At 38.0% G+C, this 17,893-nt stretch overlaps 1 protein-coding gene across 2 annotated transcripts in view; it reads right to left on the bottom strand.

Moving 5' to 3' along the window:
• LOC113239809 overlaps window positions 1-17,450 on the bottom strand; it is a 66,876-nt gene extending 49,426 nt beyond the window's left edge. For both annotated transcript variants that reach the window (XM_026476949.1, XM_026476950.1), the window contains exon 1: window positions 17,217-17,450. In XM_026476949.1, the coding sequence (XP_026332734.1) occupies window positions 17,217-17,284 (68 nt within the window). In that variant the 5' untranslated portion in view covers window positions 17,285-17,450. The remainder of the gene's footprint in view (window positions 1-17,216) is intronic.
• Between the last annotated feature and the right edge of the window lie 443 nt (window positions 17,451-17,893).

Below are 17,893 nucleotides of genomic sequence, written 5' to 3'. Positions count from 1 at the left end.
CTTGGATTCGACTTATAGGCGAATGATTTTCCCATTCGGATGATTAGTATTAGTAACATTCAAAGTCGCGCATCGCTAGACGATAGCAGAAGAAAAATAAATGGAGAGGAAAACATCTTCACGATTGAAAGATACAGAACAGAGAACCAGTTCGTAAGGGAATCACAAGAAAACTTTGTATTGTTTCAAACGGTCGATTAAATACGCATTGGTACCGTAGGGTTCTTCCAAAATCAGCAAGCTTTATCAATTTCAGTCGATCTTTGGTTTATTTAATTAAATAAAATATACAGCTATAAAAATAGTCGTTAGCTTTTGTGTACATAAATTGATTAATGAGTATTTCTATTGACTCTACTCCATCATAATCAAGGGCGAGGGTACGGCTACATATAAATATATAGTCCTAATTATGAGTGAGTTATGGAAGTTTGGTCAACACCGTTGAACATTATACCGGTTAGTGAAACGTAGTAGGTACCTACTTTGGAAAACGATTTGTCTTCAAAGTTCAATTATCTGGCAACCTTTGAGATAACCGTCACGCATCCTAAAGACACACGGTGTCTCTAACGATGTTCGTTATTTTTTTAATTTTTATTTATTTATTCATTTAATCGTTTATTGCACAGTTTCGATGGATTGCTTCCATGTCGATCGTTTCTGGAATTATAGCTAGGAATCCGAGAAATGACAGTCCGAAATGTCACAGGTATCCGAAGTGTCATTTTATCTCCAGGTGTACAGGCGATAGTCGTATTTACTCGGATTTAAATCGGACTTAGTGCACAAGCGATATCCGAAGTGGGTCCGAGTTTTCATGACAGAAATAAGTAAGGTGGCAGTACTTCCCTGTAGAGCTGGCACGACAGGGCTCGACTTGAGCGAGAGCGACATAAAGCACGAGATCTCTATGCGAGAATGGCAGTATGTCGCACTTTTTGTCGCTATCGCCCTAGTTATATTCTGTAATCTGTGCCCTAGTCGCGCCCTGTTGTGCTAGGCCTCCCCGAACTCTTTCTGATTATTAACAATCATTGAGTTGTTTGGTTAGTCATGAACTTTAATATTTTATTTCTTCGATTAAACAAATTATATATAAAAAAAAAACAAAACTGAAAAGCTTAAATAAACACCAATTAAGTTTACAATCGCATGTTTCATAACTTCAAAGCTTGTCGTCTAAAACATTTGGGAACTAATTGAATGGCAAACTTTTGGACAAAATACCTTTAATCAGTTGATTGGTCGGGTAGTACGGACAGTCTATGTTGATGTTTTAATAATGTAATAATGGTTTTGTTGTTCAACAAGTCTAAAGACTCAGTGGGACTGGGTTAGTTACGGACAATAACCACATTGTTATTGTTCGTGTTGCGTGGCCGAGACAGGGTTGGGGCAGAATGTAAGCTGAAAGCGGAATTTAGAATATAATCTTCCATCTATAAATAAACTTTTATAGTTTATTTAGTAGAAGTAGAGCTCCCTGTGAAAGAGTTCCTCCAGGGAAGTACTGCCACCTTTCTGTTGCCAAGCAATAATGTAAGCATTACTGCGTTCCGGTTTTGAAGCGGAAGGGTGCTGGCGAAATTACACTCACTTAGGACTAGTTAACTTACGTCTCAGGGTGGCGGTTGCGTTAGCAGTGCCCCTCACATTTTCGCGATTTAAAGCCCTATGCAATTGCTATGGACAGTTATGTAACTGCCTCCGTGGCCGAACGGTTACCATGCTGGGCTGCCACGCAGAGGTTCTGGATTCGATTCCCTGGCCGGGAAAAATATTTGTAAGGCCTACATTTATTTATCTCATGAGTTTGGGTTGTAATTTGTAGTTGTCTATGTGTGTGTTCCATGGCACCCGACGTACAGGGTTTCCTTCGTGCGGGGCTATGAGTGTGTGCGTCATTATTATTATATTATTACATACAATTAGATGCAGGACTTAGTTCGTCCCGTCCCTTGGTGTCATACAAAACATGTAGATTCATTTGTAAAGTAAACTTTATTATTTATATGTAACACGCCTCACTTTGACAGGCGTCCTTTTGCTGGTGCCGATCAATCGAACTAATTACCTGGTATACAACTAGGGAATAGCGTGTATTATGCTTACCAGACTAATGAAGGGGGTGCCACCCCAAATACTGTCCATAGCTAACATTAATGTGTCAAATAACCAGTACCAATAGCGAGGGATATACGTCGATGGTTTGGTCATGTAGATATAATGAATGTTGATAGATTGACGGTACAAATTTATAAAGCGAATTTGTATTGAGGCGTGGGAAGAGGTTTACAACTATAGTAAAACAAAAACTTTATGCTAAAGGTTATTACTATGGAGCTCCTGCGTATTAGGATGTCAAAAATCGGTGGCAATGACCCGTTTAGCTCTTGCAGGTATTCTCCATCTAAGATGTTAAAATTGAATATTGTAATGATAAATGTATATAAATGTATACAAAGAGCAATGTCTAGAGTTTCATTCTTCTCAGGGGAATTTGACTTTTTTTATAATATCAAGTGGTGTGACGAACAAGTTGTGCACCTGATGGTAAGCTACACCCTGTCCATAACGTTGCAGTGCCACTCAGAGCTTTAAACCGCAAAGATTTGAAGGGCAATGCCTCTACGCCCGTCACCCTGAGTCTCTTGTGCCTGTAATTTTACCAGCACCCTTACCCTTCAAAACCAGAGCACAGTAATGCTGACATTACTGCTTAGGAGCAGAAATAGGTAAGGTACTTCCCTAAGTATGAGCAGTACAGTTTAATCACTATGACGATTTCAAGTCTAATTTGCTTACTTATGGATTATAGATTATTTGACTTTAACTTTGATCTCAGCGTGCAAATCATGAACAGATTGGGGATGTCCTTAAAAAAGCCTGGTTAAAAGTATCAAGAATAAACATGTTTGAACAGACTGATGGAAGTGGAGTAGGCGAAGGAGGTTTGTCAGGAGCGTAGCAGTTTGATGTTCATAGTCGCTGCCTACCCTTGGTGTGTGTGGTGGGAGACTAGCGTGATTATATAAATAAATAAAAATAAATGACGCACACACTTATAGCCCCCAGGGAAACCTTGTATCGCAGGTGCCATGGACACAGAACCACAAATTACACCCAAACTCTCGAAATTTTTTTTATAATACTAAGTAACGGGACGAACAAGCCATGCGCCTGTCCATAACGAAGATAGTCTTCGTCGAAAATGGCACGTTGAATGCACACTGGTACGTACACACTTTAACTGTCCTTGGAGAAGATTCAATGTTTATCGATGACGACGCATCGCCCACCGTTCTGGCGATTGGATGCGTTATGCAAGAGGTTGGAACCCGTTCGTTTGGATAGGTCAGTTCAAAATCCCGATCTCAATCCGATTAAGCATGTCTGAGACATTCTGAAACGATGAGCTGGTAAAGTCGAACGAGGACGGTTTCAAAAAGGTGGAACGGAAAAGAAGTACACCAGCCGTAACCTTAGAGACATCGCCCCGACTGGCCCTAATCATTTACTGTGTCCAGCGATACCGGCAACATATACGTGACACGGCTTCATTACTCCACAAAGTCTGCGGATATTGTGGAGTATTTATGAGTGAAAACCAACGTAACCCTGAGGGTCGAGCAGTAGGGGTCCCGCCACAACGTGAATTTTAAATCATTTGTGGTGAGAGTACCTATCAACTCAACATCTGTCGACCTTCATGAAGGAGGAGTTTTGACCGAAGGGTGTCGTGTACTGACATTTCCGAGGTCGGCTACCTGACACCCAAGTTGCGTCACACGTCGCAGATTATACGTGATAATAATTAGTAATTAGTCTTTTATTATATTGTTATGTATGTTAGCCTATAGGGTATGTATTTGTAACCTGAAAATAAATAAATAAAAAAAAATCAAAAAAACATTTGGGTGCTAAAGACTGTCATAACCGCGGAGAGGGAACACTTTTTTTATAATATTAAGTTACGGGACGAACAAGCCTTGCGCCTGATGGTATCCATAACAGTTGCAGTGCCACTCAGAGTTTTAAATCGTAAGATCTCAGGAGCACTCTGAGACATAAGTTGACAAGTCCCATGTGCCTGTAATTTCATCAGCACTCTCACCCTTCACAACCGGAACACAATTATGCTAACATTACTGCTTGGCGACAGAAAAAGGTAAGGTACTACCATGGATTATTATTATTGCACATATTCCACAAGAGGCCATAAGTAATATCCCCGAAAGCATGCCTAAAATACTGCTGTGCTTATAACAAGAGGAGACCACACTCATTACTAAATTGTAGCATTTATCCTTTGCACTTTAAAAAAAAAACAAAAATCTTTACATTTTCTTTTAATTGACGAGTACCTATTCTATTGTCGGCTTAAACTTGAACAATATTTTCTAAAAATAAAAAATGACAACTGAAACTACTTTCCGTATATTCATTCATAAGATTCTGAGGATTTACTTAAATAATCAAATTAACTGCAGGAGACAGAGTGAAATAACTTACACTCTTAGGCGCCCGTTTTTTTTTGTTTTAGCAAAAGGGTGTATAATGTTAGTGTCACAAATGACTGATGATGGTAGCACGATGCGGTTTGGCAAAATAACAAAGAAAACTTTCCTCATTCCTGGAAATGGGATGTACTTACATTTACACAACATAGGTTGGATGCATTATCGATCGGTTCATTTGATATGGTAAATAGATTTTGCCAGGATATGAAAAGCAAGTAAAAAGGAAGCGAGGGAACCGCGGTGGAGGGGTACATCCGCTTCCCGTGAACTCTGCCGCCGTTTGTTTACTTTTTATAATAGTTGAGAATAGTTGGCTTGTAAGATAAATTGAATAACATGTTGTTCTGTTTTAAATCTTAAGAACAAACACGTACAACATAACAAGGGCTTTCTACAATTACGGCCTATATTAAAACACCTTACTCAATAAAATTAATGATAATAATATATATAAAAGTATTTCTTTTGTAATGGGATGACCTTTGTTTACATTTTTCAGCTGGAATTCCGTTGCAGAACATAGTTCATAATTTAAAAGACTGGATAAATTTTTCACGCGATTATAATAAACATTGAAAACAATAGTGTAACAAGTAAAAACTTAAGTACTTAAATTTGGGCATAATTCTTGAAATGCAACTATTTGTTTTACAATTTAAATGTGTTTTTTGGTTGATGTGGTTTTACTTATATCAATTGGACTGTTATAAGCCAAAAATAGTCTACCATAGCGTTCTGAAGCCACACGGTGTCTCTTATGCGTACCTGTGTTTTCATCCAAAATTTGAAATAAGATTTTAAAAACATTTTAATTACAAAAATAATTTTTTGGGTATAAAAAAGAAAAGCACCGAAAACTCGTTAGTTTTTTTAAAATAAATTATAGCAATTTGTAATTTTCCTTACTTGTACCGAGTACCGCAAAAGTACTTTATGAAAAGTTATTGAGAGAGAGATATATATCTCTAATATATATATATATTAATAATAAATAAACACAAATCTATACCACTAGTAATATAATATTATCTTAGGCGTAGTAAGCTACCTGATATACAGCCGGGTGAAGGCTGTTCCATGCGCTCTACGTCCTTGGCTGACCTACTTTGCGTTATGACGCACGCTTTGACGTCACTGGGTTGGTACATTTTATTGAATTACTCTGTAAATATTGAGATAAAGGGAAATTGTTTGAAGTTTTAATTCATTTAAGTACAATAATGTTCACTGTGAGGGCCCTGGTTATAAATAGTATCACTCGAATACTTTCTCGTGGATATCGGCAAGTGCAAGAAGATGAAATCAGATCTAACTATTTAAACATGTAATTAGTTGGGTACTGGTAAGAGCGGTTGCATTCATTGAGTGTCTTTATTTAAATTAGAAAACGAGAAGTGTTTTGGTTTTCACGAATTTTTAAATTTTAATAGCTATTGGTGCGGTCCGGAACCAACCTCGGTACGTCTGACTTGGGCACATTTAAAAAAAAAACTAAATTTACTAAATAATTTCACACCTAAACTAGGTCTGTATTTTCCAAAGGTTCTATATCTTTGGTGTGACCCAGTTGTAAGGTTATGACGTCAGGGGTAACAGTGTAGTAAATCCCACCTTGTTAGTGTTACGTTCGTTGTTTTGTAAACCTTTTCAGATATTAACATAAATAGGGGTAACCTATTCCGTAATCTCTATATCTTTGTAGTGACCCAGTTGTGAGGTTATGACGTCAGGGGTAACATTGTAATTGTGTCGTGTGTACTCGACCGTTGGTTGCCGGGCACACCTTTTTAGCATTAGCGCATTTGTTGTTGTTTTGTACAAATTTTAAGTATTATTTATGAGTAATATATAGATGGACAGCAGTGCGGGGCTTCGCATATGAGTAGAACCTAGCGATGAAAGAGACTTAGGGTAGTATTCCAGAACTCTACTCAATACTTAAGTCAGGACTTGAGTATTGCAGTGAGCACTGAAAATCATACACAAGTCCTTGCCATTAGGGTCGTATTTCCAGTGCTTGTGTTTCCAGTGCAATCCTGACTTGAGCATTGAGTAGAGTTCTAGAATACGACCCTCAGTCTTTTAAGGTATTTTATAACGAATTAACTCCAATTTACAGGACTCGACTCTAAAATTAAGACAGGAGGTTCGAGTTTTTATTAATAAGACTCAGTCGTTATACTAAAAGACTTATACGACTTAAACGACTCGAGTTGTTTGCAATGGACTTATACCTTTTTTAGTTGTATTAAACCCGAAGTTTATAAATAAAAATGACGTGACGTATAGAGTGACTAATCACGTTTATTTACTTATAATAAAAAATAACAATAGGTACGAGATTTGAAGACCTAATTATATACAATACTTTTTCTGCGAGTAAATTAAAATAATGAAATACAACCAATATTTAAAAGTCTATGGAAATCTAGTTCTAACGTGCTCTTTTTTTATTTTGTGTAATATTGGTCTGTAACCACTTTTCTTGTTATGAAGTCCTGGTACTTTTTTAAACTTCTTTATTAACCCGTGCACAGTAGTGAGATACAATTTATCTGTAATACATAAAACAAAACATATACATAAAAATCTCGCCTGTCACCCATTCAGGGGTAGGCAGAGACTGTAGTGGACCTCCACTTAATATGTTCTTAGGTAGCATGTTTCATTCATCATTATGGTCAAACGACAGTATCAGACACTAAAATTTGATAAAATACTTTGACTGTTGGGTTCTGTATCCATTCATTTTTATATTAAAGAAACAATAAATACCTTTAATTACAATAAATATCTTGTGGGTAGAAATAAAATCACGCCATACGGCTCATGACTCGCGACTCCCGAGGCCATAAGGCGCCAGTCGTTTTAGTCCTACAAGTCTTTTAAGCTTCATAAGGTTAAAAGACTTCGACTCGAATTAGTCTTCTGTTTTAGTCTTAGGACTCAAGATTTGAGGGTAAAAGACTAGACTAGTCGTGACGCGTTAAAAATTAGTCGAGGTTTTTTAAAAAGCCTTAAAAGACTGAGTGTCTTTCATCACTAGTAGAACCGTGACTTTCATATTTACGATTACCACTAGTTACAGGTTATTATATAAATATTATTATATGAGGTTATCCGACAGAGAACTAAAGTCGTTGACATAGCTGGTAGAATAAGCAAGCTGAAATGGCATTGGGCTGGCCATATCTATCGAAGAATCGATAACCGAGTGACGATTTGCGAAGGGCTGCTGGCGGCAGATGGACGCAACGAGCTGAGGATCGGGCGAAATGGCGTGCATTGGGAGAGGCCTATGTCCAGCAGTGGACTACAACAGTCTGTTGATAATGATGATATAAATATTATTTGTTACATCACCATGCTACACTATTTTCATATATCGAGCCATTAACGTCGACTAAAGGTTACAGTGTACGGGATGGGGTCGGGACGCGAAAGTACATGGAACTTAGACATTGACATCGACATACTTTTATTGACATAATAACACATTACAAAACCACACAAAAAACAGTTTCCATACTAATAATTATTTTATAATTACAATTAAAATTAAAGTACAGTCTGGTATGGTCTGTGTTGCAGCGTCAGGCCAACACGGGATTTAACTCAGCATGTGCTGCAGTAATATACCACAGCGGTGATTTTCTGTAAGCCCGTAGAGCGTAACTTGTCTACTTATGTCTCAGGGTGACAGGCGCAGTGGCAATGCCCCTAAGATCTTTGCGATTTAAAGCACTTCAGTGGCACTGCAACTGTCCTGGACTGTGTAACAGCTGAATTTTTTTAAAACAATGGATGTTAAGCCTTTTTGCTGTTTTTGCTATGTCTATGTATTTTAGTATAGAAGTACTGCCACCTTACCTATTTCTGGCGCCAAGCAGTAATGTTAGCTTTAATGTGTTCCGGGTTTGAAGGTTAAGGGGTGAAATTACAGGCACATGGGACTTGTCAACTTATGTCTCAGGGTGTCGGGCGCAGGGTCAGTGCCTCTCAGATCTTTGCGATTTAAAGTTCGGAGTCGCACTGCCATTGTTAGGGACAGGCGTGTGGCTTAACATCAGGCGCACGACTACTTCGTTTCGTCACTGGAAACTAAAAAAAAAAATTTTAAGATTTTTGAGGCTTTTGCGATTAAAAACATGCAACAATTTTTTGCCACTTTGTTGCACAAACGACGAAGTAGTGATTTCTTATGTCGGTTGCGACAACAGTTGTGGTCGCTTACGTTATGATTTTTTAATATTGATTCTGTCGGTTACACTATGAAATAAAAAACAGTTGAGTTAACGATAAACTTAGATTTTGCTATAATTTCTATTTGATATAATTTTGACGGGAAATGTCGACGCGTCCTTGTCCGTTAGCGCGTTTGCGAACTGCATCCGATTCGTATTCCTTCCGAATCCGAGACTACACAAATCTAGAAAACTCGGACCTACGTCGGATGTCGCTTGTGCACTAATTACGATTCGATTCGCTTGTACACTTAAAGATATAATAATCCCCGTGACATTTCGGATCGTCATTTCTCGGATTCGGAACTGGGGGTCTACTCTCGATCTCCGTCCGAAACAATTACTGCCAAATAAGCAATACTTGACCAAATGAAAAGACGCGTGATGCGAATGAAGCTTCGTACTGGATACTTGTCTGTTAATTTTGTCGAATATTAGTTATTTGACTGTAATTGTTTCGGACGGAGATCGAGAGTAGACCCCCAGATACAAATCGGACATAGTGCACAAACGCTCTTATAGTCAATAGAGCTCTTGTGAAAAAGTTTGTCTAGGGAAGTAGTGCCTCCTTATTTTATCTATTTTTGTCGCTAAGCAGTAATGTGCATGTTACTGAGTTTCGGTTTTGAAGGAATATAATTTGCAATAAAATGCGCTGTGTAGGTAAAAATGTCGCTTGCCATAAATCTGCAATCATGACTCGGATATCTAAGGTATATACGCACATACTTTTTTAAAATTTGTTGCTGTCACGAGTGTTAAGCACCTGAGAACTGAGTGTAAATTTGTAATCATTCAAACGTAACTACCGCGTTTGCGTTAAGATATTTATTTAGATCTTAATCGTATATTTATAAGGTTTCAATTAAAATCTAACGCAAACGCGATAGTTAAGTTTACGTATTTGAAAACTGACACTAAGGTCCCAGGTCTGGACAGATTATTGGTGAGGACCTTTGTCCTCTTTCTGAGAGTCTTTCTCCCGGACACGAATTGCCACGGCCGATCTGGAAGTCTTTAAATAAGCTTCGGACTCAAGCTGATCGGAATAAGGACAATTTGTTCAGGTGGGGATTTTTGGATGGTTCTATCCTGGATTTTTTGTGCGGTGCGATTCAAACACCTGCACGCTGGCGGCTACTAGTGACGAGATCGAGGTGGCAGAGCTCTGGGCCACAATAGTGTAGTGTGCATATCGATACGATAAGAAGAAGCACATCTAGGTTGAAACTTTTTCTTTGGTCCGGTCTTATCTGAAGCGAACATAGGGTTTACTTTAAACAGGTGTCAAGCCTGACGAGCTCTTGATCCTAAGAACATTTTAAATAGTTCACTATTCAACATACTCAACATTTTTGAATGAAGCATTTTTGATCTAAACTAAATATTCGATTTAGAGATACGTAGTTTCGTTTTTATTTTCGTTTTGTTTGTTTATGCGCTTTTCAAAAATCGGTACTTTAACTTGAGCAAGTTGTGAATAAGACAAAGATCGAAAACTTAGAAGAAACTCCTTCGTTCCGGCCGGATTCCAACCAACTTCTAGCAAACCGTGTCAGACGCTATGCCAACTAAGCCACGGAACGAATCTTTCTATTTAGTTTTCAACGAATTTTTAGCCGTAGCGCCATCTATGAGAAAGTTGTGAGTGTAAATAAATAGCTTGTATGGAGCAAAGTATTTTCTTGTCTGCAAATTTCCAGGGACAATAAGTGTGAGGACAGACGAGCGTACTTTTGTGAGTCGCGTAGTTTGAGTTGCGCAATTTGCGCTGCATTCGGTTTCATATAAAATTACGGTTTGTTTCAAACGACGACGCAAAATTTGCTGCCGACTCACGGGCGTAATAACGACTGACTTTCGGTCGCATCGTGCGACAGGCTGACCCGGATGGAGGTAGGGGTGAGGAAAGGGGTCACTCTGGTACAAACGCTGAAAAAGCACCCGAATTAAATGCGCTCCAACTGAATTCCGGTCGAGCGCAAACTGCACAACTCAAAAAACGCAACTCACAACTCATAAAATTACGCTCGTCTGGCCTCACTCTTAGACACATAATACGTAATATGACCATAGATATAATATGATCGAATGATTTTATTTTGCTTTCGATCTCAAAGTATAAACATACTACAGAGCGTCAGTCACTATTAAGTATTTACTAGTATAGTACACCCAATAACAATAAGGGAAGTGTGAAAATTTATAGCTTAGGCACTACAGCTGAGTATTTTTTTGTGTACGGCTTCCGGTACAGAGGATGTGAATTAAATAGGTATATAGTAGCCCAGTGTAAAGGACGACGGTATAGAACGTGTAAAAATTGATGGCTTTGGTGTGTAAAGCAAAGTATTTTTTGTGTACCACTACCTGGTGAACACTAGTGATGTCACTAGGTAAGCAGTAATTAGTACACCGGATAGTGGTATAGGATGTGTGAAATTTGCTAGCTTGATATCTAGGTATTTTGTAGTGCGCCGTTAGGGCGTCAAGCCGGTTCGCTTCCGACGCCATTATTGTGGTGTAGATGTGGCCGTTCGGATGTTAACTTGGCCGTTCGAGCGTCGACACCGCCGTTCGAGCGTTTGCGCCACCGCCATTCAGCTATCGTCTCGGATTAGCAGCGCTTGCACGGCTGTGCGCGACTAGCGTAAGATTCTGCTAATCTCGCAGAGGCAAGTCTAGTCGTGCTAGAGTTACAGGGGATATGAATTGTGGCCTACGCATCTTCGGAGTCCATTCGTACTTCGACGATTCCGTTCGGGTGTCGATGCGGCTATCCGGTGTTGACGACGCCAACCAGCCATCGTCTTCGGTTGGGTGGGGTTGCGACCGGAAATTTGCAGAAAGCAGATTCATTGCCAACTTGTTTCTCTCTCGTACGAGCCGATGCGGAATGCACAGTGTCTTCTAAATTAGATTTCGTGTCGACAAGTGTGGTAACTCCTCTGACGCGAGGTGACTTTTTATGTAGGAACCATCAGGTGACACTGTTTTAAAATATATTTTTCTCTGGCGAGCAAGTGTTTAAGGTATGATTATGAATCAACAGTGTAGCATTCTCGAGACTCGGCGCGGCTTCGGCACTTAACGAGTGTAAATATGCTGAAAAAACCGACACCCGCGTCGAGGTGGCATGGCGCCAAAACTGACGAGGCACGGTGTTAATATTATTACTCAGTAAGACGGTTCTCACAAGGTGACGAATGTCGACTTTGCAATGAGACAGATGTGTGATGCTGTAAGAATCCATACAAGTCAATACAAAGCTGGTCAGAGTGTCACATGTTGCCATTACAGGAGTCACTATGTTGGGACCACCTAACGGGTCTAATATTGTAAATAAAATACTAAAAACGCACTAAAATTTTATCATGCTTATCTGGCATTGGGTACTGGAGATTACAGATTTCCAATTACTGTGCGGTCGCAAGCCCTTGGAAGGGGCGACGCAAATAGTCCGATGCCAAATAACATTTTGACATCAGCTGTTTCATTATAATGTATGTAATGTTTCACGCTAATGTTCGAAAATGTTCAGATGGGAAATATTCTATAAAATTGCTTTGGCGCAATGTCATTAATATATACCTATATATGTAATAGAAGTATAATAAAGAAATATCCTGAATAACCGTACCTGAGTTTAAAATACTCTATTTAAAATTGTGCTTAGATATTTATATATATATATATATATATATATATATATATATATATATATATACATATATATGGGAATGGTGATATAGACAACGCGAATTTATTAAGTTTTTTCTTTAATTAAACAACTTTTGTACAAAGCAACGCAAGCGAAAATCGTAGCCGAAACATAGACAAAAAAACTTGACATCTAAATCATAGTTAAACATATATTTTTTAAATTTATAAATCTAACACACAGAACTGTTTCCACATATATTTTCATTTGCAGATAAAAGTAGACACAAAAAGCATTTTAGTTATTTTTGAAAACAAACCTTGCTTACTGTTAACAATGGTTATACTTTGCTACGATAGGTTAATCCATATGTTATTTATTTTGTATTATTAGATACTCTCCAGTGAACATTCTTGATGGTGTTTAATTAAACACCCATCTACAATAATTAACCTCATTTTTGGCGCTAACAAGTCACAAGACAAATTTTACTTATTTGTGAGCTAACTACTCTAAAGTGTAAAATTATCTTAACAAAAAATACCATTTTCTCTATAAAGTTATATAAATTTGTATCTCATTATGTAATTTTTTATTACGATGCTCTTCCTCCAATTTGTAACCGTAAAAAAATTTTTGGCGCGCAAATGTGTTCGGAAAATTGTCGTTGACATCCGTCCAGCCATCGACGTTAAAATATTTCGACAATTATTTTTATTTTATTTTATTTATAACGTGGCCTGGAGCGGCCTCCAAACGATCGTAAAATAATCGTCACACGCTTATGTTGTGGTTATTTAGAAAATAAACGACGACCGTGATTAAAACTTATGAAATAAGTTTTGGCGCGAAACGTATTAGCGCATTTACGAAGATTGCTATGTAACGAAAAATTACCTACGTGAAACGATGAGAACTTATGCGAACATCATGAATGTGTACCGTTTTATTACTTAGTTTATTTTATTACACAAAATGAAAACGAAATAAAAAATCGATAACACTCTTTATATTGAAATAAAAAAGGTTAAAAGAAAAACAGTTCATTAAAAGTTTTCAAATAAAGTTTGTGTCATTCAATAGATTGATAGGTGTCAGTTAACAGAACAGGTAAATCTTGATAAAAGGATTTACAAAAAAAATTAACAACGAAAAATCAAGTGCCTTTGATCAACAAGAAAAAACACCTGAACCGTGTAAAACATTTGATCATTTTACCTTTGACATAGGTAATTTTAGCTATAAATTTAATTCAATTTTGTCGTTAATGCGCACAACACAGGAAAACCCTTTATAAGTATTACGGCAGTCTGTAAGTATTACTAGCTGGCTGAATTTTGAGATGGAGCGAATTAAAGAGAATTTATTTCGTCATAATTTTTTTCAGAGGTAAAGCGATTATATTAAAGGACATAAAAACATGTTGGCCGTGTCTGTTATTATCAAGTTGGTCAATTAGATTTATCGTAATCACTGCTTAGGCCCGTCAATTTTCATATCATTGGCTTTGGCTGTATGAGATTATCTGTCAAAACAAAAACTTTGTGTTTCATGAAACTAACTACTAAAAATATCTACATTTGCGTTGTGGGCGTAAAAAGAACTCCCTATATCCCGTTCCTACGATTAAGCTAATTTTATATACTACTTAGTCTGAAGTACAAGTGTGTAAGTACCAAGTAGACACTGCGTTAACAATTTTGTTGGCAAATTAGACGTTGACGTCACAAACCAGCTTCACAATTTAAGGTCCAAAAATAGTACAACTACTCAGTACAAAGAAGGCTCTACCACCCACACTTACAAAAATGTAAATTGGGCCTAATTAGAAACGTGTCCGCAACACAATAGCCTGATTACAAAATTCGCATTAACGAGTTGGTGATGACGCGATTGCGAATGCGTAAACATCGCATGCAGCATTTGATTGAGCATAACACCCGCAGTTGCGTGGTTCATTGGATGCGTACAGTCGTGTACAATACCTGTACATTTGAATTCATGCTTACGTAACTAATAGAACTTACCAAATTCATAAGAAACTTATTGTTCTAATAGAGTTCTTTTACGCACGGTTACAGACTGAAGATGTTGCCTTCTTTTATCGGTAAAACAATAAGGGGATAAATAGATAAAAAAATTTTGTCCACGAATCCAATCTTGACAATTTGACAGTAACAGGCTTTTACGAGTTCCAAAAGTGGCAATATATAGATGTATACCATTTATATAAACCAAAATTTGTTTATATTTATTCAGACCTCGTAATCCCTGATAATATTAAACACATTATCTCATTATCTTGGTTATTGGTCTCGCAATCATCTTTTGCGCTTACCATTTTTTTAGTACAGTTTAGCAAGACATATGCCACGGCATGTTATTTTTCAGCTGAGTGTATTGTAATTGGCGCAATTGTTGTTACTTTGCTGTCGTGACGACTCGCTGCACTGACGTAGTGTAAATTTGATGATGGATCATCACTTATGATTATGTTGTTTTCATTTTACGTAATTGTATGGTGGCACTATTCACTCTTTGTGCTTTTTGACCTCATATACAATCTTATCATTTATTGGTTACCATTATCACGGTTATTCGAGGACCCAAGTGTAGCTGTTAGAGTGTGGAAAGGACAAAATCAGAAATCGGTATTTTGTAGTTTTTCACAATTAATAACTTGCCGTTTTGTAATACGACGGTATTGCTATTGTCCCATAACTTGACTCTTTCTCTTTTGGATATTGAGTAACGTTTTTCATTTTCTAAGCATTCCCACTCCCCTCATGAAGATGTTTATGACATTTTGTCTATTATTATTCTTATGGCCTTCTACTTTGGGTTACTGGAAAAGGGAGTTCATTATAAAACGGGTAGAGCTCTGCGAGTGCAGTGGTAACTGGCGAGGTATAAAATGTTTCCCTGGGTTACTAGCATCAAAGATCAGGGTCATTACAAGTTTACTGATGTCGAGACCAGAGCGGTCGCGGTCTTGACCTAAGATAACGTTGCATATTATTCCTAGTAATCCATAACCATTAGTAGATTGAATACTAAGGTATACGAAACGAACGACAAGTCTTCAAAACAGATGGTTAATATCAGTTTTAGCATTAGATACTGGTTGGTACCCATCTTTAAAAACTGAAAATCCTATTTGTTAACTTTTTTAATGATAATGCAAGTGATCATTGTTTAAAACTGTTAGTAGCACGTGAGTTGCAAAAGATTTAAATATGTCAGGTTATAAGCCCTTCAAGGTTTGGCGATACAACTTCCATACAATATATCTACAGCATCAATCGAGGTTACACATTGAAGAGATACAAAACGTACTATTTTTTCTATTCGTTAACGAGGGCTATATTGTCACCCTTACTACAGCGCACATTGCAACTGTGAAAGTATCGGAAGTATCCAATTAGAGGTATCTTTTTTGACATCGTTGTTGGCAATACCTCACTCGCCCTCTGGTTAATCGTAACCCCTATTAGTCACAAAATACGAAGTCACGTTTATAGAGGTAGTGAATTTGTGTCACAATCAAATTGTAGCATCTGTAGCCCGATTGGTAGAACTAGGAGACAAATAGAGTCGTTATATTATATTAATGAACCGATTGTGATTCGAGACGCGAGCTCACAACGTTCAACTATGTAGTCCTTCATACGTGGATGACATTATGATTTGTTTGCTTTTGGATAGCTGTGTTTCACTAATTTGTTATACTAGCAACTCCTTATAGTCATGAGTACGTGTGGTATCCGGCAGGTCTGATTTTGAAGGTTTGTTTTGAAGAGATTAGGAAGTGGGTAGACAAAGAACATACACAAAGTACGATGATATAGAACCTTGTATACGTGAGTGGAAAGCAAAGGTAGACACATTGTATATAACATAGAGTAATTATAAAATAAGTAATAATAAAACATTCATTAATTTTCTTCAAGAAATTATGAGTTTCTCCTTTTCAAATGCGTAACTGCTTTAATCCGACTCGAAGGACTATAGCGTTGCTTAATTAGTTTAAGACCTTCATTTTGAAGAAATTTTGAAGTACCCTCTATTTAAAAGAATGTATGAAATAATCGATCTTGTCAATTTTGTTAATGGATGGAATTTTAGGTAGGTTAGTGAGCATTGTTTTTCTTAACATATTTTTGTAGGTATCAAGTGCCTAGTTCTGGGTATTTGTGGAAGAAGAATTTAGATTCACGTTTACAACACGGAGTAAGTTTAAGTAGGTATACTTATTGTTTTAAAAAATAGTTTTATTTATAAAAGATGTCAAGAGTCTTTGTTTGACTCGAATAGTTAACCTTGACAGGAAACCGATATCCTTGGCGAGATCTTAACGCGAGGGTCGCAATACACATATTCAAGTATCACAAACTCGATTAACTTAACAGGAGCAAAGAGACCCGCATCTGTATTGATTTTTTACAACACACCCGTGACTATGTTGGTGTTTCAGCTGGCTGATGAATAAAATATGAACTACAAGTATATACTATGAGGCGACCGCGAAAATTTTCGTTTCAAAATTACCCTCATAAACACATCGGCAATTTGTTGTGTAAATACTACAACCTGTGGCCAGGCGGGGCTGGCCGATTATTGATTTATTTTGACGATTCCAACTCCGCTTATCTACAACAATAGTTTCCATACACAAATAAAACAAATGTGTGACGTTGTTTTCACTCAGTCCATTTAGCTAACAGTGTGACCGAGTGCTCTGACCTTCACGGCGCGTCAAGAATTCATACGCAGAGTATGAGTACTCACTCTTCGGAATGCTGAGATACATTGTCCTTGTCCTTGTGAGCCTGCCCTGAGCTGCACGAATTGCCCATCTCGCCGCGGGCCGGGCGCGGGCCACGCCGCCCTAACTGCACGCGAGCGCACCCATAGCACGGTCACCTCATACGTTTACACACCACTCTCTTAAGACACTTACACACGCGGTATAATATTTAATACACCACAGTGATTTACCATCGCCCGGCGTCGTGAATTCGGGCGGCAAATCTAAATATAACGGCAGCGCGTACCGACGCCGCCAAATCTCGCAGACGAATAATCGATGCGCGCCCTCTCGGCTACCGCTCCCCTCCCGCGCCGCGTTTCAGCTCCCTCGCGCGCGCGCTATCTAATTATCCACGCTTTTCATGACGTGCCACCGATAACCGAGCTTTTCCACGCTTTTCCGAACGAAGGAGACCTAATATGTCACGCTCTAACGAACTCCGTAAACAAAATTTAAAAAATGTAGGGCTGTCCCTCGGTCGATGACACTGGCAACCGAATACTAGGACTGGTTGATTCAAATTTGGATTTCTTAAAATAAAAATGCCTCTTTTCGCTTGTTTCTATCTGTCGTTCCAGCAAGTGCTTACAAGTGTATTACAGTTGTTGAAGCGCTTTTAATTGATTTTTTATGTATTTGCACAGGATTTGTGTTA

This window comes from Hyposmocoma kahamanoa, unplaced genomic scaffold, assembly GCF_003589595.1.
Source record: "Hyposmocoma kahamanoa isolate Upper Pololo Valley unplaced genomic scaffold, ASM358959v1 116, whole genome shotgun sequence".
NCBI classification, from domain to species: Eukaryota; Metazoa; Arthropoda; class Insecta; order Lepidoptera; family Cosmopterigidae; genus Hyposmocoma; species Hyposmocoma kahamanoa.
The sequence above is the reverse complement of the archived record's forward strand: the minus strand, read 5'-3'. Positions and strand labels throughout refer to the sequence as shown.